Source organism: Gossypium raimondii, chromosome 11 (assembly GCF_025698545.1).
Source record: "Gossypium raimondii isolate GPD5lz chromosome 11, ASM2569854v1, whole genome shotgun sequence".
NCBI classification, from domain to species: Eukaryota; Viridiplantae; Streptophyta; class Magnoliopsida; order Malvales; family Malvaceae; genus Gossypium; species Gossypium raimondii.
This window is the reverse complement of record NC_068575.1, coordinates 19606432-19629677: the sequence shown is the minus strand read 5'-3', so window position 1 is coordinate 19629677 and position 23246 is coordinate 19606432. Positions and strand designations below refer to the sequence as shown.

The window sequence follows — 23246 nt, the reverse complement described above, 5'->3', positions numbered from 1 at the left end:
TTTTTTTTAGCTAATTCGGCCATTAGCTTTGAAAAAGAGTTAAACTATTCTTTTATTGGCGTAACAACCTGTATGGCAGTTTGTATATAGTTCATGATGACATAACTCTATTTATTTTATATCTCACATCAATAAATAATTTTAAAATTATAAAAATTCAAAAAGAAAACTTTGACAAAAATTCAAAATAAGTTAGCATTAAGTAATGTGAATTGCTATACAGTTTGTTTTGTTTAATCTTTTAACATTTTAGTTAATAATTTTGTTAAAATTAACAATTTAATTATTTTTGAGCGGTTGATTATTAAATTTGATTCTTTGTTAAAAATTTAAAAGCAAATTTAGTTAAAAAATAAATGTTAAAGTGATAAAAATATAAACATTAAGTGTTAAATTTATCTCTATATTTTTTTGCAAAATTTGAAATTAGATATTTCTTCGCAAGGCTATCACAAAATTTATATATTCAAGCAAATTTCTAAAGCAAAATCTCTCTTTGGGTTGTCTACATTTGGTTGTTCAAATAAGAAAAATGAAGAAAATTTTTGTTAAAAAAAATCAAAACAATGAAATAGATAGATTCTTGATATAACTATTATATTCAAAATTATAATATAATTTATAAAATTGTCTTTGGCAATAGCGTCTTTGAATACAAGGCTTAATTTTCCTTAAAATAATACGCATAGTTTTTAACTTTAATCGTGTATTCTTCAGCATCCAAGATTTAATTTTAACACTATAAATACTTACTTCCGCCATGGTTTTTGACAAAAAACATCACAAACTTTAGAGCAACAAATTAAATTTAATGTTACCTTCTCTAAGCTTAAATCAAATGGCTGTTGATCGTTGATTAATTATTTGGTTTTATTTACAATTAAGTCTTTAAATTATATTTTTTATATTGGTACATAAATTTGTTTGATTCCAATTTAATATTTAAAATTTTGTTCCATTAAATTTTTTGGCGCTTGAAATTAACAGTGTTTAAAAAAACAACCAATCGAACATGTCACATGTATATAGTTCATTGCTAATGTGGTTGTGAACTCCTAATGTTGTCGTTGACTAGTCAAAAAGTATTAAAAATATAAAAAATATTTAGAAATTATAGAAATTTTATAAATTCTAAAAATAAAAATTATTAAAAATATTAAAAATTTAAAAATAATTTAAAATGATAAATTTACAAAAAATGTAAAAATATCAAACATTATCAAAATTGAAAAATTATAAAATTAGTAAAATTTAAAAATAAAAATATTTTAAAATTTTAAAATTGGCAGAATTACAAGTATATACTGAAGAAAATCATTTGAAAAACTATGTTTTCTAGAAAATTTACCGATCTACATTGCTTTTGGAGAGAGAAAAGAAAACACGTTCTACAGGGTGTTTTCATTGATCTTCCAAAGAAAACGCATTACGTAGGATGTGCTTTCTTCTTTTTTCTAAAAGTGCGTCCTGTGTGGAGCCTTTTCACTTTCGTAAATTGTTCTTTTTTTTTCTTGTTGTTTGAAATTAGAAGTTTGTATATTTATCTTTTCTTGTGTTCGAGATAAACATTATTATAGTTTTAAGGTATGTTTGAATTTACGGTGGTGTCGTGGAGTTGGGTGACTTACGAATTTCATCTGGCTTGTGAGCTAGAGCCATCAACTGAAAAGCTGGATTGCGTTGCAACTTAAAGTCCTAGTTGACGGTGGTTATACAATCTTCGGTTGAAGTGTAACTAGGGCTTCGATTTTACAAAGTTTATGATATTAAGGGATGGAGCATAAATGGGGCCCCAATTGGCCGTGAGTTTCTCATAATCAAAGGAGGATGCTATACACACAGAAACAAAAGTACGAGGAAGAAAAACAAAGTGACGTTTTAGTATATTCAAGTAATTCATTGGAAATGGATAAAATGCTTATTTGTTTATACTAAAACGCCACTGCATTTTTCTTCATCGTACTTCTGTTTCTATATTGTACAACTTCCTTATTTGGTGATGAAAAAAATCGTTGTTGTGCCTGCATAACCACCGCCAATTAGGGCCAAAGTTATGCTCCGTCCCTTGGCAGCATATCCTTTGTAAACTTGAAACCTTGGTTACACTTCTACCCGAGATGGTATAATCACCATCAACTTGGAACTCGAGTTGCAATGTGATCCCGACTTCTTAAATGATGGCTCGACACTCACACGACAGGTGAAATTTGTAGGTCACCGGGCTACACGACATCACTGTGAACCTAAACATAACTTAAAACTAAAATTATGTCTCTTTCAAAGTGAGGGAAATAAATCTCAAACTGAAAATTTCAAAATGGAAGAGAAAGAAAAAAATTAGAGATGTGGGTGAGGTGAGGAGGTTTAGGTTTAGTGCATAGATATAGGGAATGAGGAAGGGTAAAATGGGAAATTATTTTTTATCCCAGGAATCCTAGGTTACAGGTCTCGGATGGGTTGAAACTCCCAGAGGCAAAAAGCTCCGTGCAGGAGGTGTTTTCATTTGGCATGGCAGTGAAAACGTTTCCTTTTGCATTTTTGACTTGAAAACACTTCCTAGTAAGGGCGTTTTCAAAGCATCTCTGGCATATTAGTTGAAAATGCCTCCTAAATGGGGTGTTTTATCTCTAGGATTTTTTATAGCTCTGAATTATTGGGATAAAATTTAAGATTCTTAAAAGACGCACCTTTGGGGTAGCTTGTTTTACCCTTGAAAATTCATAAGCATAATACTAGCATTTGGTTTTCCATACGACTTTTGAAGTAGGTTGTTGAAGGTTTCCATTACAAGCAGCAAGTGTTGTCGTGCAAGCTTGGATTTCATTCCTACATTTGTTGTCGAAGCAAAGGCAAATCGTAAAATTACATGTAGGTTTAGGGTTTTGAATGATGAGAACTGTGTTTTTTTACTATGTCCTTGATTTTAAACATGTGGAAAAAGGTATTTTTGTCGAAATGAGAAGACAAGTCAGAGCAGTTATCCATTACAACGGTCAAATTTGTGAGATCGAGATTGGCCCCATTTTGTATCTGCGCAATCCGAAGATCTGGCATTCAACAGAAGCTTAACATTCAAAGAGCTTCGAATAATTGTTAGGCGTAAAGTAGGGATTTAGAGAAGAATTTTGAGCTTCAAATGTAGATATCTCTCGTCATATGACTTCGTTAGATGTATCATCTATGAGATTGGGAGGGATAACGATTTGGAGCAGGTGATTGAATCCCATTGCTCCTGTGGGCATATTGTACTGGAGTTGTATATTGACTTCATCGAAGAGGATGAAGTTGATTTGAGCTCGATCGCACGGTGTCAACCAAGTTCCACTCCGGGTCAAGAAGCTGAAAGTCCTACCACACGTTTTTGTGGTGGATTCACAACATTGCTGCAAAGCTCATACTAAGACCCGTCAAAATTATCATCAATGGTAAGGCATTCATCGATTTTGCCCTTCGATGTCAATTTAGGGGGACAATCGGGTGTATTCGGTCATTGGGCATACGATACACCCACACGACATTCCCCAATTCCTTTGATTTTAACTTTGGAGCATCGATGAGCAACACCGGTAACACTCAGGCATGTATGTCATCAAGTTACTAGAGTGGGTCAAAAAGAAGTGATTTTGGGGCTGACGCCAGATTCACAAGGCATATCCAGACAACCTTAAGAGGATTGCACGATAGATAATGACCTAATGGAGGAGCCTAGGCCGGATGGTGCAAAAGTTACAGTGATATCAAAACTAGATCCCATTCCCATTGAATCGAAAGATGGTGGATCTGACGGCTAGGCTTCAGACATTGCCTGATGGGATGAACCCGGGTTTACTGTGTACAAACCCCCACCCCACATGCGTACCCTTGGTCTTGCTTTTGAGGATGGTTTAGAATTCCTAGACCTTCCTCATAGAAGACTAGGGCATGTGACTTCGTCTCTAGATTTCGGCCGTTTAGAAGTTGGGATGGAGTTTGAATCCAAAGATGCTTTTGTGATCGCAGCCAAGTGGTACAATATACAGCTCGGAGTGAATTTCACTGTTACATGTTCCCGAGCAGAGAAATACGAGGCAAAGTACGCATTGTGATGAACAAGTTGTCAATGGAAAATCATGGCATCCGTGAGGAAGAGCTCGACATTTTGGACCATTCAAAAGTTTACCGCGCCACACCATGCCATATCACAAGGCATGGTTGGTAAAACAAAAAGTCTTAGAGAACATTCAAATTCAAATGAGCATTTAACACTCTCAAGGTGAACAAATGATTTTCCATTGGACTGACCCGTTATGAGTATGTTTCTTGGATTATTATGTAATTGTCACAACATTACTCATAGTGATTAATATGTATATGATCCTCAGACTTGAGATCATCATTATCCCAACATCGTAAGTTGTATATTTTGATACAGTCAAACATACACCGTAACTGGTTGTTCTATAAAGGCTGATGTTGGATATACCACAATCTATGTAGAGGGATATGGTTGATCGATATAGGATAAGTCCCTCCTACATAAAGGGAGTAATATCTTAGGCCACTTGATTGAGTGAGACTAGAAATGCATGGCCATGCTCAAATAAGCTGATATGAGATGTCATACTTATTTGTATATCATAGTCTACTCAAGATATCAAGGAACATGGGATGGACTATGCAAGTGTGACTATTCCATGACTTGTGTCCAACCTAGAGATAAAGGACTTAAGGATTAATGCATGAAAGGTTAATCGTAAAAAGGTTATGTCGAATCATGATTTCTTGTAACTTAGGTAGAAATGATGTATTGCTAGATGCCACTCATTGTTTGTAACATTAGAATCGTTCTAGTATTACTACTAACGTTACAAGAACCTACAGGGTCACACCCTATGGTTGAAATGAACGAAATAAAACATAATTGGTATTGTGTTTGGTTGTCACATGAATTAAATTAATTGTAGAATTAATTTAATTGGGTAATCAAATATCAAACATATTATATGTACAAGGTTGTTGTACACATAATGAGAACATATTATATGATTTTGGTTCGTATATAAATTCAAATAAATATAGTTTACCGAAATCATTATTATAATTAATGTAATTATAATTTTCGGTTTAAAACATTGTTATATTTATATACTTTATTTAATGAATTATGATTCATTATTTATAGATATACCAATTATAAGAGGGATAAGAGGGAGTTTTTTTTATATAAAAAAAACCCTAAAAATATGAAGTCCTATTTTTCCTTTGCTTAAAGGGTCTAGCAGCCGTCAAGCAAAGTTTTCTTCAAAACAGTTTTGGGGATTTCTTCTGTTCATTGTCAATTGGGTGGATTGCGTAGAGGCCAGAGTCACTAAAGGTTGCAACTTGGTTCGATTGTAGAATAGAATACTCGTTGCCAAGGCGTCGCTGCCTATTTAGTATAAAGATTCGGTAATTTTGAAACCTTATTTCACCCTGATTCGTTCCTTACACATGGATCCGTGGTTTGGATCGCCAGATTTATTAATTTTTTCTGCGCCGTGGGGGTGCTGGTGTTCCAACATAACACATATAATCACACAATAACCATAGTCAACTATCAACCAAATATTCACTCAAACTGACTAAAACACAAGTTTTAAGCTAAGTCCCCATGTAACTTAAACTATTAACATAACAAACTTTATATGCTAATATCTCGATCTATATTAAACCTTTTTGCATAAAATCAATTCCGTTCATCTAATTATTCATCTATGCCTAATTCACAACCTTCAAACTAGACAAATCTACTCAATTCATGGTATCGACATTTTTCGACTTATTTTAGGCAATTTTCCTAAAATTCATTAAAACATGAGAAATCATTGACGAAACTCTAAGATAAGTTTGAAAACTTCCTAATCTTGCTAAAACAAGTTGAAAAACACTTTGAAACCAAGTTTTTATGCAAAATCCCCAAATCCACCATTGACGGTCTAAAGAACATTAAAAATTAATGGTGACATGAATTATTACCTTTGACGGAAGAATGAACGAATTTTGACAAAAATGAAAGAACCCCACGTTTGAAGAAGATGATGAAATCTATGGAGTTCTTGGGTGTTTTACTTGAGGGTTTATGATGGCAAATGACTTAAGAATGATAGAAAATCAATGTATTGTGATTTGGGACTCAAAAATCAATGGAGAAAGTAAGAGGAATAGCAAGTGGCGGCACAAACTTGAAGCAAAAAGAAACAGACATGAAAAACATGTTGAAGGGGATGAAATAGGTTCAATTTTACAAAATGGTAAAATAACAACATTAATGGCTACTATTTTGACTTTGTTACAAATTAGTCCCTCTTCAAAATTAAGGTTTCTAGAACACTTTTTCAAAAATTTATTTGACAGTTAAGATGCCCTAGTCAAAAACACTATCGAGTACCAATCTTATGAAATTCTGAGCTCATATAGGCCAAAATTCCTAAAATCTCCTAAAACTCTTTGACCTTATTTTAAGGTGTTACAATTCTCCCCCTCTTAAAAGAATTTCGTCCTCAAAATTACCTGAGCTAAAAAAATAGGGATATTGACGTCTCATTGCTTTCTCACTTTCCCAAGTAACCTCCTCCACTTTATGATTACACCACAAAACCTTAACCAACGAAACTCTCTTGTTTCGTAACACTTTCACTTCATGGTCTAAAATTTCAACTAGCTCTTCCTCATAAAAAAGGTCATCACGGATTTTAACTTCTTCAACTGGCACAATATGTGATGGATCAGAACAATACTTCCTTAACATGGGGAAATGGAAAACATTATGAATTCGCTCAAGTTCCGGTGGCAACTTGAGATGATAAGCTACCGGACCTATCCTCTCAACTACTTCATAGGGTTAAATGTATCTAGGACTTAACTTACCCTCCCTACCAAATCTCAAGACTTTCTTCCACGGTGAAACCTTCAAAAATACCTTATTACCAAATTGAAACTCGATAGCTCGACGTTTTAGATCCGTATAAGATTTTTGCCTATCAGACGTTGCTGTCAAACGATCACAAATTAGCTTAGCCTTTCTGTCAGTTTCACGAACCAAATCTAGCCCAACAATTCACCTCTCACCTAACTCTATCCAACACAAAGGAGTTCTACACTTCCTGCCATACAACGCTTCAAAAAAGGTCATAGGAATACTTGTTTGGTAACTATTGTTGTAAGCAAACTCTGCTAAGGGCTGATACCGCTCCAAACTACCTCCTACCTCCAAACTCTATCACACAGATTCACAACATATCTTCTAAAACTTGAATTACCCTTTTAGACTAACCATCAGTTTGGGGATCATAAACCGTGCTGAAAGTATGCTTCGATCCCAAAGTTTATTGCAAAGTTTTCCAGAACCTCGAAGTAAACCTCGTATCCCTATCCAAAATAATTGAAACTGGAACCCCATGAAGATGAACAATCTCAGCAATATACAACTCCGCTAACTTTTGTAAAGAATAATTGGTTTGCACGACTAAGAAATGTGCACTTTTTGAGAACTGATCAACTATAACCCATACCGAATCTTTCCTTGAAGGGGTCAATAACAAACTCGAAACAAAATCCATAGTAATTCTTTTCCACTTCCATTCAAGAATCGCAATAGGTTGCAGTAAACTCGAGGGAAATTGGTGTTCAGCCTTCACCTTTTGACAAACCAAACATTGAGTCACAAAATTTGTAACATCACGCTTTAAATCAGGCCACCAGTAAACTTTCATAAGACCATGATACATCTTTCCACTTCCGGGATGCATAGCGTAAGGGCTATTATGCGCCTCAGTAAGGATCGATTGCCTTAAATCCATATCTTGTGGCACACACAACCTATCTTGGAAATTCAAGATACCATTACTATCAACATCAAAATCTCCCTTAATACCTTGCTCAACTTGTTGAATCTTTTTTAACAATTCTCAATCTAATGGTTGTTTCTTCTTAATTTGTTGTGACAAAGTCGACCTTAATTGAAGTTCAACACATAAACCACCATCACTAGCTAAACTCAAGCGCGTAAACATAGCTTTCAATCCCATCATCGACTTTCTACTTAAACAATCATAATCCTTTAACAACCCGATCCAACGTCTTTGCCTCAAATTCGACTCCTTTTGGGTGATGAGGTACTTAAGGCTCTTATGATTTGTGTAGATCACAGACTTCTCTCCATAAAGATAATGTCGCCAATTCTTAAGCGCAAACACCATACCAGCTAACTCCAAATCATGAGTAGGATAATTCCGTTCGTGCGTCTTCAACTGCCTTGAAGCATAAGCCACAACTTTACCCTATTACATCAAAACGAAACTAAGTCCCGAATACGAAACATCACTATAAACTACAAAATCTTTCCTAGGTTCCGGTTGAACCAACACTTGTGCCTTAGTTAAGATTGCCTTAAGTCGATCAAAACTCTTTTTCCTTTCATCAGTCCATTCAAACACCAGACTCTTTTGAAGTAGTTTCGTTAAAGGTGCAGAAAAGAGTGAAAGCCCCTCAACGAACCTACGATAGTAACCAGCTAAACCCAAGAAACTGCTAACTTCAGTAACACTTATAGGCGGCTTCTATTCCAAATCGCCTCTATCTTCTTGGGATCCACTCAAATCCCTTTTGCTGATATGACATGACCTAAGAACGCCACTTCCCTAAGCCAAAATTCACATATGCTTAGCTTCGCATACAACTGCTTATCTCAAAGAATCTGAAAAACAACCCTTAAGTGCTCGTCGTGATCTTCCTTAGAACCATAATATACCAAGATGTCATCTATGAAAACAACCACAAATTGATCCAAAAATGAATGGAACACACGATTCATCAAATCCATGAACGCGACATGAGCATTAGCCAATCTAAATGGCATCACCAAAAACTCATAATGCCCACACCGAGTCCTAAAAGTAGTTTTCAACACATCTGACTCTTTCACCTTTAATTGATAATACCCATATTTAAGATCAATCTTTGAAAATACTGTTGCACCTCTAAACTGATCAAACAAATCATCGTATCGAGGTAAGGGATACTTATTCTTAACAATTAATTTGTTCAACTTCCTATAATCAATACACATCTGCATTGAACCATCTTTTTTCTTCACAAACAAAACCGGTGCACCCCACGGAGATAGACTCAGTCGAATAAACTCTCTATCCAACAATTCTTACAATTGAACCTTTAACTCCTTAAGCTCTTTTGGTGCCATGCGATAGGGCGTAATGGGAACCGATGCAGTATTAGGGTAAAGCTAAATTCCAAACTCCATTTCTCGGTCTGATGGTAAACCCGGTAACTCCTCTGGGAACACGTCAGGAAAATCCCTAACAGTGCGAATATCCTTAACTCTTACCTCCTTACTAACAAAATTCATCACATACGCCAGATAAGCCTCGCAACCTTTACCCATCAAATTTTCAACTTTCATTGCTGAAACCATATTTGACATAAAACCCTGTCTTTCACCCACTACAAATATTTCCATTCCACCACCATTTCTCAAGGAAATTTGCTTAGTCTCAAAATCTACCCTAGCCTTTTATTCAGTTAACGAATCCATTCCAAGTATCACATCAAATCCAGAAAATGGCAAGTCCATGAGATCAACAGAGAAAACATGTCCTTGAACCATAAGAGGACACTTACGATAAAATTTATTTACCAGTATACTATCACCAAAAGAGCTAATAACAGTCATACCCAAACCAATAGTCTCAACAGGAATCCCTAACTTACATGCCAATTCACTCAAGATATAAGAATATGTCGATCTAGAATCAACTAAAGAAAACAACGGAGTAGATCGTAAAGTAAAGGTACCTACGATAACATCAGTCGGCTTGTGATCCTCCGGCTCCCTAACAGCATAAATTTGAGCTAGTCTTCCAGATTCAACCTGTGTAGAAACAGTATGAGCAAAAATCCGTTGCCCACTCAGTTTCCCATTACTTCTACTGTGACCACGGCCTCTAGCATGCGCAGTAGCAGGTGCCTAACTCTGAGTCTATGAAACCTTAAATCTAAGTGGACAATCCCTAAGAAATGTTCCTTCAAACCACATTTAAAACATCCACCTATCAACTTACGACACTCTCCAGAATGCCTACGCTCACAGTGCTCACAAAGCGGCCATCTAGAACTACCTACTGAACCACTAGCACTAGCCACAGTACCACTCTACTTAAACTGACTCGGTCGAGTCCCACGTCTTACACCTCTACTAGAGACATGACTATCACGCCCTCTCTTAGATGGTCGTCTCGATGCACTAGCAAAAGATATCTTGCCAGAATCAGTATACACAAAATAGGGCATTTAGCTAAGGTCTCCTCCACAGCCTTAGCCCTCTAAACCAACTCATCAAACATCTCTATAGGTTGAGCTACCAAATAAACTCGAATCTCGCAGTTTAGCCCAAAACAGAACCTCTTACAATGGTCCTTTTCAAAAGGAACCATCTCAGGAGTATACTGACTAAGTCGCACGAATTCAGCCTCATAATCAGCTACTGATAATTCACCCTGAATTAAGTCCAAAAACTCATGCTTACGAGCCTCCATATACTGTTCACCCATATACTTCCTCTTAAAAGCCTTGAGAAAGTAGTTTCAAGTCAATCTATCAGTAACAGTACCTCTCTTAACTGTATTCCACCAACAATGAGCCTTACCACCGAGTAAGGACACAACATATCCCAACTTCTCCTTATCAAAACATGCTATTTGCTCAAGGATTCTTTCAAATCCTTCCAACCAGTATTCAGATATGGTTGGATCAGTGTCTTTCACTCCAGAAAACTCTTTACCACCTAACACCCAAAGACGTTCAAGCGGCAAACCTCGATTAGCCGGTGCCAGATTGGTAGGTGCAGATGCAGGGTTAGCACCAGCAATCTGCTGAAATGCTCTTATCATGGCTTCCATCAAAGGCCCTACACCCTCATCAGGGATGTTCACTCTATGCGGCGGCACATGAGGTGCAGCGGATGTACTATCCTCTTGAGCACTAGCTCTCACATTAACACATCTAGGAGGCATGTCTAATTAATCTAGCATAAAAATAAACAAGCGAACGGTGTAAGTGGCGGGAATGATCTAAGTCTCGTTCCTGCAAGCAAACTTTAGGGTTAAAGGCGATGTGTTCCTGTTCGTACCCTACATACATCACAATAAGAGATATCTCATGCAATTCAATCAGGTTACATCACCAATAACGAAAACAACAAAAGGGATTTAGACTCGTGAGTTTCGAAACTCGAAACACATAAAAATCTCCTAGGTCCGAGAGTTAATGAACCTAGGCTTTGATACCACCAAATGTAACACCCTATACCCAGCCTAGCTGCCAGTCTCGAATACGGGATGCCACACCAATGTCTCGTCTCATTTACATGAAACAGAATGCTAGATTCAATAAGTCAAACATCTTTTGGTAAGATGATTAAGGATCATTGCGTTCAAATGATTAATTATCATTATTACATGCAAATATTTTGTTAATCGATCACACCAACAGCCAGAGTCATGCATAATGGTCAAGTAGCAAAATTTCTCAAAGATGTCAGCAGATATCGATACTGATTATCAATTATCGATATTTTTCTATAGTGGTATCAATACCACTTGGAAAAATGATACCAATTGAGCATTCTGTTTCTCGATTCAAAAACCCATAAGTAAAAAATTATCGGTACCTCTGAACAAAGTATCAATATTTCTTCCCCGAGTATCGGTTCTCAAGAAAGGGTATCGATACCAAATCTCTATTCTATTTCTTGTACGTTTTAATTCCCAGCGGTATCGATTTTTGAAGACCAATATCGATGCCTCTACTATTGGAGCTAAATTACAACATAGGAATGCAATTAACTCATCTTAAATAGTTCCTAAACAACATGCATCAAGTGCCAAGTTAAATAATCATTCGTATAGCTTAATTGATAACATAAAACACCAAAATTGATCCGAACAATTGTCATCATGCTAACATCAAATACCAAGTATTTTAACATAAATAATAACATAAAATTCACGCAAGCCAACTCAAACGTCCAAAATTCAATAGCTTGAATAGATTCTACCATATTGCCTATCTCCCAAAAGCAAATGAAAATAATAAAGCACCTATAAAAATCACCAGCCTTCCTTGGATCACTCCCTTAGAAACCACACCGCCCACACCGTACGACACTAATCTGCAAACGTTGAGATGGGGGGAATACGCTTTTGCAAGCTTAGTGATTGAATAGAATAACCATAACATAAATATGTCATCATGCAATACAACCAATCATTTATTCACAATTAGCACATTGTTAACTCTAGCATCATCTAATACAAAAACATGTATAGTATAGGAGTCTTTTTGTAGCACATATACAAATTTATTCAAGCATAGAACATATTTCACACAATTATATAATAAGAGATAAAATAAAATAAAATAAGATAAAATGGAACTTGGACTATAAAACATGTAGTGAACTCTATCATCACACATCAGATACACGAATCTCCTTACACCACCTAGACTCGTAGAGTCAATCATGTCCCAAAAGTGAAGCGTATAGCTAACATTCTCCTTATTTCCCCTCACATGTTCCTTTGATTGGAGCTTAGCTCATATTCCCTTATCCTTCCAAACATGTACCAGAGCCTTAACGCCCAAAAATCTCCGTACATATAAGTGAGTACCCACAATCATATGTCATGCCAACTATATCCAATGGTTCCAAGATTACAAGGCCAAAATATCCGAAAATAATGCATAGTTACTTACCAAATAACCATGCACTGACACTTCATATTAGCAATTTTTGCAAGACACTAGCATATTAATATAACATAAATTCCACACATTTACCCCATGTATGTAATTGCACTTTACACAATAAGCACCATGTCCATATATAACATACCATTCACATTATATAACCACATAACCATAAGGCAGGCATAGTTCAAGAAAACTTACACTCAGAATTTAGAGTAGGGGTTTAGGCTATGTCTAACTTCCCAACTATCACACGACTCATGTTTACGAGTAGCAATTCTATACACTCACCACTTTATGCTTTTGTCAAAAATCGAAAGCTCAACTAATGTTCTCTAACTCGTAGCAATCTCTAACGAATCCGAAGCTTAAAACATATAATCACACAATAACCAGAGTCACCTATCAACCAAATGTTCATTCAAACTGACTAAAACACAAGTTTTAAGCTAAGTCCCCATGTAACTTAAACTATTAACATAACAAACTTTATAGGCTAATATCTCGATCTATATTAAACATTTTGGTATAAAATCAGTTTCGTTCATCTAATTATTCATCTACGCCTAATTCACAACCTTGAAACTAGACAAATCTACTCAATTCATGGTATCAGCATTTTTTGACTTCTTTTAGGCAATTTTCATAAAATTCATTAAAACATGAGAAATCATTGACGAAACTCTAAGATAAGTTTGAAAACCTCCTAATCTTGCTAAAACGAGTTGAAAAACACTTTGAAACCAAGTTTTTATGCAAAATCTTGAAATCCACCATTAATGGCTCAATTTTCGGCATTTATTTAAAATATGTGATTCGAGGGTTAATAATACAGTTCTAGAGTCTAAATAACATTAAAAATTGATGGTGACCTGAATGATTACCTTTGACGAAAGAGTGAATGAGTTTTGACAAAAATCTAAAAAGCCCAACGTTTGAAGATGATGATGAAATCTTTGGAGTTTTTGGGTGTTTTTCTTGAAGGCGTATGATGGAAAATGACTTAGGAATGATAGAAAATCAATGTATTGTGATTTGGGACTCAAAAATCAATGGAGAATGGAAGGGGAATAGCAAGGGGCGACACAAACTTGAAGCAAAAAGAAAAAGATGTGAAAAACATGTTGAAAGGGATGAAATAGGTTCAATTTTACAAAATGGCAAAACTTCAATATAAATGCCTACTATTTTGACTTTGTTACAAATTAGTCTCTTTTCAAAATTAAGGGTTTCTTGAACACTTTTTCAAAAATTGAATTGACAGTTAAGATGCCCTAATCAAAAACATTATCGAGTACCAATCTTACAAAATTACGAGCTCATATAGGTTAAAATTCCCAAAATACCCTTAAAACTCCTAGACCCTATTTTGGGGTGTTACAAAATTAACTAACGCACTCTGACCCAGTGGATTAGTAAATCGAACATCAGACTCAGTTGACTCAATAGGTAAATTATCCATTACTAATGTCGTGCAAATATATGAATGAGTTGACCCAAGGTTAATTAGTGCATACACAACAACATCAAATAGATAGAATGTAGCAACGATGACATTAGGTGCAGTAGCTTCCTCTTTGGCTCGGATAGCATATGTTTGCGTAGGTGTTCTAGCTTCAGATTTGATAGCTGTATCTTTATTCCCACTACAACTTGCTATTGTATTATTACTCTGACCAGGATGCCTACTTTTTGAGGTGTAGAAAACTACTTTTTGTTCTTTTCTTTACTATTTCCCACTAATCTCAGACAATTTTGCACAAAATGATCCATCGCACCACATCTGTAACATGCACCTATTTTTATCTTACATTCACCAACATAAGGTTTCCCACAATGCTCACACACCGGTCTTGGAGCCGTACGAACACTTCACACACTATTAGCAGGTTTAAATTGAGTTTTTGAATCATGTTGTCTCGACGTGTTTTTACCTGAGAACCCAGATGGTGATGTAACATGATTAAAATATTTTTTTGATTTCTTTGACGGTGGTGCAGAAAATGACTTAGAAATGTTTTTTTTACCAAATTCCAAAGCCTTTCTGTCTCTCTACCTCTTGTGATTGTAAACTTATCTTTTGAGCATGATCTGACAAAATAACGTTCTCTCATATTTCTGTCCCTCTAATCAACATTTTAATTTCATCGCATAATCCATCTTCAAAATGGATGCACATTTCTTCCTCGTTTGGTACAATTTTTCAAGCATATTTGTTGAGATGTACAAACTCTCTTCATACTCAGCTATTAATTTGTTTCGCTGCTTCAATTCAAGAATTCTTTCTTTTTCCAATCTAAGTATCGTTTGTTGATATACTTCTTTTGAAATTCTATTTTGAAGAAATCCTAACTAATTTTATCACTCGGTATCACTGTTGTTAGCGTTGACCACCAACTGTAAGCGTTGTCTTTAAGTAAAGATACAACACATCTAAGGTAATTATTAGGAGAACAAGCCATTTCATCGAATCCTCGCTGAATATTTTTGAGCCAATACTCAACTTTAACAGGGTCATCATTCGTTCTACTTCAAAATTCCTCAATACCATATTTTTTGACTTTATCAAAAAGAATCTGTCGACTTGTTTCAATTGTTTGAGGAGATGGAAGTACAGCAGGAGGTACAACAGGGGGTGAAGGTTGTTGAGGCACAAGGTTGGTTCGAATGAATTTTGTGAACCATTTACCCATTAAACCGAAGAAAACATTTGAAAATTTATTTTTAGACAGTTGTGGAATTGGTAAACTACGACTTGCTTCTTGTTCATTAGTTTGAGCATTACTATTCACTTCATCAATGCCAGCACGACCAGATTCTACCGACATATTTCAAATCTAAAAATGAAACATGGGTTAGATCAGATTAATCAATATCACACTATCACATGTTTGTATAGAATGTAATTTCTAGACTTTAATATGCTACGTTCAGTCTGAAAATCGACTAAATCGTAGCTCTGATACCACTAAATGTAACACCTCTTGCCTGGCCCAATCACCGAAACCGAGTAAAAAGATTCTATGACTAAATTTAATAATCAGAAACTAATTTACTAGAAAAAAACTCAATTATTGATAAATGAGATCCTGAATTATCAAATATACAAAAAATTAAAACTCTATAAGTACCTGATACGATCTTGCCTCGGTACGGTGAGTTGAGTCGTGTTGTGCCTGATCGTCGAACATAGAAGTATCGTTCCAATTTTCTAGCTAAGAGAGTAATTGATTAAGTATGTAGATAGGTGATGGAAATAGGTTAAAAATGGCTAAGGAAGATAGGCGATGGATTCGGCTAAGTATAAAAAACAGAAGGGTTCAAATGGATAGTGAGAATGGAATGGAAGATAGGCTTAAGATTCAAGAGTGAACCAAAACTATAATGGAGTGCTGACCCAAAACTTATATGATCTTAAGGTGATTTAGGTTATGGAATTGGGACCTTGGCCCGTTACTTAGAGAGGTAAGAACCGAAGGTATAGTTTGGTGAACACCACTCTACGAGAGTGGTGAATTCGATAAAAGACAAAGGTTGACGCCACTAACTCGCAGATAAGCCAACTAAGTCCTTGGACGAAATTTGAGAGAAGAAATCTCACAAAAATGACAGAATTCCATTCAAAGTTTTCAAAAGTCCCCACTACATAAAATTAGCTAAGTAATTATAGCTAAACATCTACCTAGCTGAATAGGAACTTAGGGAGCTGATTGGCCATTTGTTTTCAGCTTAAATAAGCTGAAGTTTCTCAGAATCTTCCTAGCAGCTTCCATGAAGCTTCCCAAACCTTTGTGACGCCAACAGATAGCTTCTAGAGGGCTTCATTCAGCTGAAATTAATTTAGGTTGATTAGGAGCTGGAATAGTATGGGCAGATTTGACCAAAGTGATTGAATGCTCTTTAATTGTGTTGCTTTGATCAATTGAATAGTCTTTATTTCAATTACGTTAGCTTGGAATCTTCAATGGTTTTAAGGTATAAACACATGAAGTTGAATAGCTCTTAGGTGTGAATGCACATAACCAATAGTCTCTCCACGTGGAAGGAATTTCCAACAATGTGAACACTTTTAAAGCTACCTAGGAGACATAGACGGTCAACTTAGGAGAAATAAAGTAGCAGCTATTCATTTGTCTTTTACTGTACACGAAAAGGTATTTTGAAGAGCTAAACCATCAGCACCTTGCATTAAAGTTGTCCCAAACATGTACCTGTACCAAATTAATTCAACAAATTAAATTGAATTTGAACATATTAAATTGGCAACAGTTAGGACATAATAAAAACATGTTTAGTCTAGGACAAATTAATAACATGTATTAGGTTATGACATATTAAAAACTATATTAAAATAAGACACATTAAACACTTAATAATAAAATCAGACATTTATTTTATTCCAACAAATAAAAAAATGCAAGAATTAAAAGGATAGGAATGAGCTTAATTGAGCTAAGTTGAGTTGAATTAAGCTGAAGGAGCTGAGTTTGAGATGAGTTCGGCTTGCAAGAGGTTGCAAGGTGATATTGTGGAACTGGTCCAAGCTCTCTCGATGTGTCCTGCCAACATCTCGCCCCACACTTGGTTGACTAAGACCGACATGGCCTCTTTGAATAGCTTGGATCAAGCTCATGTGATAGGACCTTGTGGCAGCTCTAATAGGTCCTTGCTCGAGCTAGGTGCAATCCGGGGCGTGGATGATGTGTGGCCGCATCATCCCTCCCCTCTTCAAAGTGACTTGTCCTCAAGTCGGAACCTGCATCAAAAGTAGATAAGTCAGACACATTGAAGCTTGCACTAATTTTGTACTCACCCGGTAAGTTAAGTCGATAGGAATTCTCGTTGATTCTTTCTAGGATTTGAAATGGTCCATCTCCTCGCGATATTAACTTGGATCTACGTTGGGCTGGAAAATGTTCTTTCTGCATATGAACCCAAACCCAAACACTGAGCTCAAATACAACTCTCTTTCGGCCTTTGTTCACTTTTTGAACATAGCTCTCAGTTCTTGCTTCGATATTGGCTCGAACCTTTTGGTGTAACTCCTTGACGTACTTGGCCTTCTTCCTCGCATCTACATGAATAAATTGATCGTTAGGTAAAGGCACTAAGTCTAACGGAGTTATCAGATTAAATCTATAAACAATTTAAAAAGGAGAAAACTTAGTAGCTGAATGGACTGATCGATTATATGCAACCTCGACATGAGGTAAGCATTCCTCCTACAACTTTAAATTTTTCTGGATGATGGCTCGCAACATTGTAGAAAACACTCGATTAACCACCTCCGTTTGTCCACCCGTTTGGGGGTGAAAAGTGGTTGAAAACAGTAGCTTGGTTCTGAGCTTCCCTCACAATGATCTCCAAAAGTGACTTAAAAACTTTTTGTCGCGATCAGACACTATCGTTCTTAAAATTCCATGTAGTCGAACGATTTCCCTAAAGAAAAGATTAGCAATGTGAATAGCATCGTTAGTTTTTGTACATGCAATAAAATGTGACATCTTTGAAAATCTATCAACTACAACGTTAACAGAATCCTTCCCCGTTTTCGTTTGCGGTAATCTAAGGACAAAGTCCATGGCTATATCCATCCAAGGAGCTTAGAGAATGGGGAGTGGCATGTACAAGCAATGGAGTTGAATCTTGGACTTGGCTTTCTTACACGTCACACAACGCTCAAGATGTCAGAATGAAATGGGAGTTGGTGGTCGTAGGCGTCCTCTTCCACTATAACTAGCTTATTTGGTTTGGGAAGGATCATCTAAAAGCCGAGGATTGAACCCAAGGTGGAACGAGACAACTGGAGGCTGGAATCTAACATAAGAATTTCCTTTCTCTCAACTCTATTTTTAATTTCTCAAATTTTTGATTCAATATTCTTAATTTTATTTTTATTTTATTCTTCGTTTCCAGATCCAAGCCTTTAATTCTGTTATTTTTTTATTTTTTTCAAGAACGCAGGTTGTCTTGGGCAAGACTCTACCTGGGATTCCATGGAAGAAGATATTGTGCAAATCTAGTCCCTGAGGATTTGACCCTACATCCCTTTTACTATTCTTTTTCATTATTTATTAGGGATAGGATATTTTTGGTGCTTCCAACGACCGCATCAAATTTTGGCGCAGTTGCCGGGGACTGGCAACGTACTAATCTTGTTTTTGTTTCTTATAACCAGATCTGCTCCAGGTACTCTTGCGTTCGATTTAGAAATTGAGAAGATTGCTAGAGCCAATCGCAAGGAGACAAAGTTACGAAAAAAGTAGTCAGCGATGGTTGGAACTCAAAGTAACCCACCGCCAGAAATAGAAGTTGACGACGAAGCTGAGTCTAGGGTTAACGAAAACCCTACTCGAACACTTGAAAGCGAAAAAGTAGAAGTCGACTCACTTGAAGAAGTGCTTAACGCTAGGGCTAACGAAAACCCAAATCTAACACACCAACCAATGGCTCAAACGATTCGGCAACTGGCCGAAGCTCCGACAGAACAACTACCATTGTGCATCACGTATCCTATTATGGATACTGATTTTGAGTTGAAGACAGGTTTAATCCAGTTATTGCCAACTTTTCATGGGTTACAAAATGAAAATCCCCACAAGCATCTGAAAGAATTTCATATGGTTTGTCTTAGCATGAAACCTCAGGGAGTAACTGAGGATCAGATTAAATTGTGTGCTTTCCCTTTCTCCCTAGCAGATTCTGCTAAGGAATGGTTATTTTATTTACCCCTTGGATGTATTACAACTTGGGCTGATCTATCTAGTTTGTTTCTGAACAGGTTTTTTCCAGCGTCGCGAGTAGCTGAGCTAAGAAGAGAGATCGTTGGAATAAGGCAAAAAAGAAGCTGAGTCCCTTTACGATTATTGGGAGCGGTTTAAGAAGTTGAGTGCAAGCTACCCACAACATGGAATAACGGAGAAATCCAATAATTTTACGAAGGTTTGAAGCCCATGGAGATGAATATGGTAGACGCTGCTAGTGGAGGAACATTGGTCAACATGACTCCCCAACAAGTGAGAGACTTGATCTCCACGATGGCTGCAAATTCTTAGCAGTTTCGAGCTAATATTGAACCCCCTAGAAGGGTTCACCAGCTAAGTAATTCAACCTTAGAGGATAAAGTTGATAGACTTACTAATATGATGAACTCTCTTATTGAAGAAAAAACGAAGACAACTCGGTTATGCGGAATATGTGCTACACCTGATCATGCAACTAATGCATGTCCCAGTTTGTATGATGATACCACAGCCCATCTGGATGCTGTGGGAAATTTCTCTGGGTCGCCACAAAGGTAGTACGACCCCTACGCTAATACCTACAACCCAGGGTGGAGGGACCATCCTAACTTAAGTTATGGGGCCAATCCACGAAACAACCAGCCATACCAAAATCGGTTTCCGCAACAGCCACAAGGTTCAGGTAATTTTCTAGAAACCATGGTCAATAAGTTAGCAGCTAATGTTTTTGATTTTCAACAGCAAACTCTTAATTTCCAAAAAGAGACGAAGGATTTCCAACAGAAAACCGAGGCGTCCATCAGAGAGTTGACCACATCGATCGAGAAATTGACCTCTCAAGGGAAGCTACCGTCACAAACAAAACCAAACCCTAGACAAAATGCAAATGCAGTGACGTTGCAAAGCGGAAAGGTACTGGAACCAATTCCTGACAGGAATCTTGCCCAAGAAATTGCCCAAGAAAAACCCGAGAAAGACGAACAGGTCCGACCGAAGCCTCCATTGCCTAAAATTCAACCTCCATTTCCAGAACGATTCAACCAGTGTTAAAGACGTAAAGAGGACAAGGAAATCCTCGAAACATTTAGGAATGTCGAGATCAACATTCCGCTGTTGGATGCCATCAAGTAAATACCGCGGTATGCTAAATTTCTCAAAGAGCTTTGCACCAATAAGCGAAAATTAACAGGTAATGAAAGGGTGAATGTTGGTGAGAATGTATCTGCAGTGTTACAGCAGAAAATGCCGGTAAAATACAAGGATAGGGGCATGTTTGCAATACTATGCAAAATAGGCCATTTGGGAATTAAGAAGGCTATGTGTGATCTAGGGGCTTCTATAAATGTAATGTCGTATTCTATTTATGAATCACTTAACGCAGGTTTTTTGACAAAAACAGGTGTTGTAATTCAATTGGTGGACAGGTCTGTTGTGCATCCAAAAGAAGTCCTTGAGGATGTTCTGGTAAAAGTTAACGAGCTTATTTTCCCTGTAGATTTTTATGTGATCAAAATGGAGGAGGATAGCACTCCTGGATCTTCAGATCTCCTGTTGGGGCGACCGTTCCTTAGTACAGCAAGTACTAAAATTGATGTTCGAAGTGGAACTCTCACGATGGAGTATGATGAGGAGATTATAAAGTTTAATGTCTACAATGCCATTAGCCATCCAAGTGAAATCTTGAGCGTAAATCGTATTGACATAATTGACTCTTTGGTGGAAGAGAATTTTGAGTCAATTTATGGAGATAATTCTGAACTTGATGAAATTGAATTTGGTAATGAATTATTATCTCTAAATACTAAATTGTTACCTTCTGTTATACAGGCACTAGAGTTGGAGTTAGAACCCGCAGAGCAGACAAGGAAATTAGACATCCAAGAGTTAGAAGAAATTCGCAATGATGCCTATGAGAATGCTCACATTTATAAAGACAAGACAAAGTTGTTTCACGATAAGAAAGTGGCTCAAAAGCATTTTTTGGTAGGACAAAAAGTTTTACTTTATAACTCCGTGTTAAAGTTATTCCCAGGTAAGCTTCGATCACGATGGTAGGGACCTTTTATTGTTACTAAAGTGTTCACACACAGAGCGGTTGAAATAGAGAGTGAATAATCTGGAAGGTGATTTGTAGTCAATGGCCAGCGGTTGAAGCCGTTTTATAAGAATTTTCAAGCCCACACGGTTAAGAAAATCCATTTGGAACCACCATAGAACCAATAACGACATCGAGCTAACGACGTTAAACAAGCGCTTGTTGGGAGGCAACCTAATTTTTTTTATTTCGAAGAAAACCGTTAAGCAACGCTTAGAACGCATTGATGCCCGACTTGAAACCTTTGGCCAGCAACTGACCAAGCTCATTGCCATCATTTGCGATCGACATTAACAACACGAAGAGTTTTTCTAAACTTTTCTACCTATTTATTTCTTTTCGTCCACATTGAGGACAATGTGCTTTCAGTAGGGGGAGGTACTCTTCGTTATTACTATCATTTTCTGCTGTGATTTTGGTTATTGTTGCAGGTGTTGCTGCTTGAGACTTTATTTTGCCCATATTTATTTTTTTGGAATCTCCTGCCTCTTTTTATGCCCAAGATTTTTACCAAGAATTGCCTACTGTTTGACCTACAAGTATGATTCTTGTTTTCTAAGAAAATTATGAATTTTCCATAATTGATGCCATCTCCACTGTTTTATTCTTATCAGACTAAAAATAATTGTGATTCCTAAAGTTAACTTTATCTTGCTTTTCGTAAAATTGATCAAGTTTAAATACAAAGTAGGCACTTAATATGTTTGCATGCTAAAATATGTTGATGACTATTAAGGTAATTACTGAAACTTATTTTTGACACTTGATTAGTTTTTTTCTCTAAAGTCCTCATAAAAAGTTATTATTAAAATATCGTTTAATGTTTACGTGGTTATGAGTGCGACTTAAAACGTGATGATGAGTAACGGGGTAGGGTGCTTGGGTTGTCATCCTATTTCGCGTCAAAAGGTTGTGTGACGTGTTAGGTAAAACTCCGCTAACCGGAATTAATGTTTAAGAACATGTTGGGCTGAGTAACCAGGGTGGGGTGTTTGGCTGTCATCTCTCTTCGCATCAAAAGGTTTGATGTGTTCTTAAGAAAAATTATAATAAATTAGGAGTTTGCTGGGCTGAGTAACCGAGGTGGGGTGCTTGGTTGTCATCTCTCTTCACGTTAAAAGGTTAAGTATATTCCTAAAGCATAAAAAAAGAGAAAAAAAGAAAAAAAGAAAAAAAAATAATTTGGGGACTAAAGGAGGAAACAAATAGAGTGTCTTGGTAGGTTTGGTAATTTACCTAATTTTCATTAAATAATTCAAGTTGATTCTAATTTTTGTGTGTATTAATTGGAAAACTTTTTATGTTTTACTTAAAGCAAGCTTAGGGTTCTCTTTATTTTTCATATGCATTTTTGACTGATTTTTATAAAACTTTGGAGTTGTATTTCTTTTATGGCAGAATCTAACTTTCACAGTAGATAGGAACCATTCTTGAGGGCAAGCATGGGCTAAGTAGGGGGGATTTGATAACACTCTAGAATAACGTATTTTTATGTATTAATTATGTATTTATTCTGAGTATGATCCTGCTAATTTGAGCTATTTATGATCTTTTATCTCATAGGGATTAAATTTGAGGCAAAAGCAAAATTAAGGGCATTTAGAGATAAAAAGGGCCAATGTGTGACA

General features: G+C 36.4%; 1 protein-coding gene across 1 annotated transcript; it reads left to right on the top strand.

Annotated features, from left to right (window-relative positions):
• The first annotated feature begins 20222 nt into the window (after positions 1–20222).
• LOC128034757 (uncharacterized) lies at positions 20223–22063 on the top strand. The gene is made up of 5 exons (XM_052623597.1): positions 20223–20568; positions 20713–20790; positions 20905–21209; positions 21351–21555; positions 22050–22063. The coding sequence occupies exons 1-5, from the start codon at positions 20223–20225 to the stop codon at positions 22061–22063; spliced, it is 948 nt and encodes a 315-aa protein (XP_052479557.1).
• The last annotated feature ends 1183 nt before the right edge of the window (positions 22064–23246 follow it).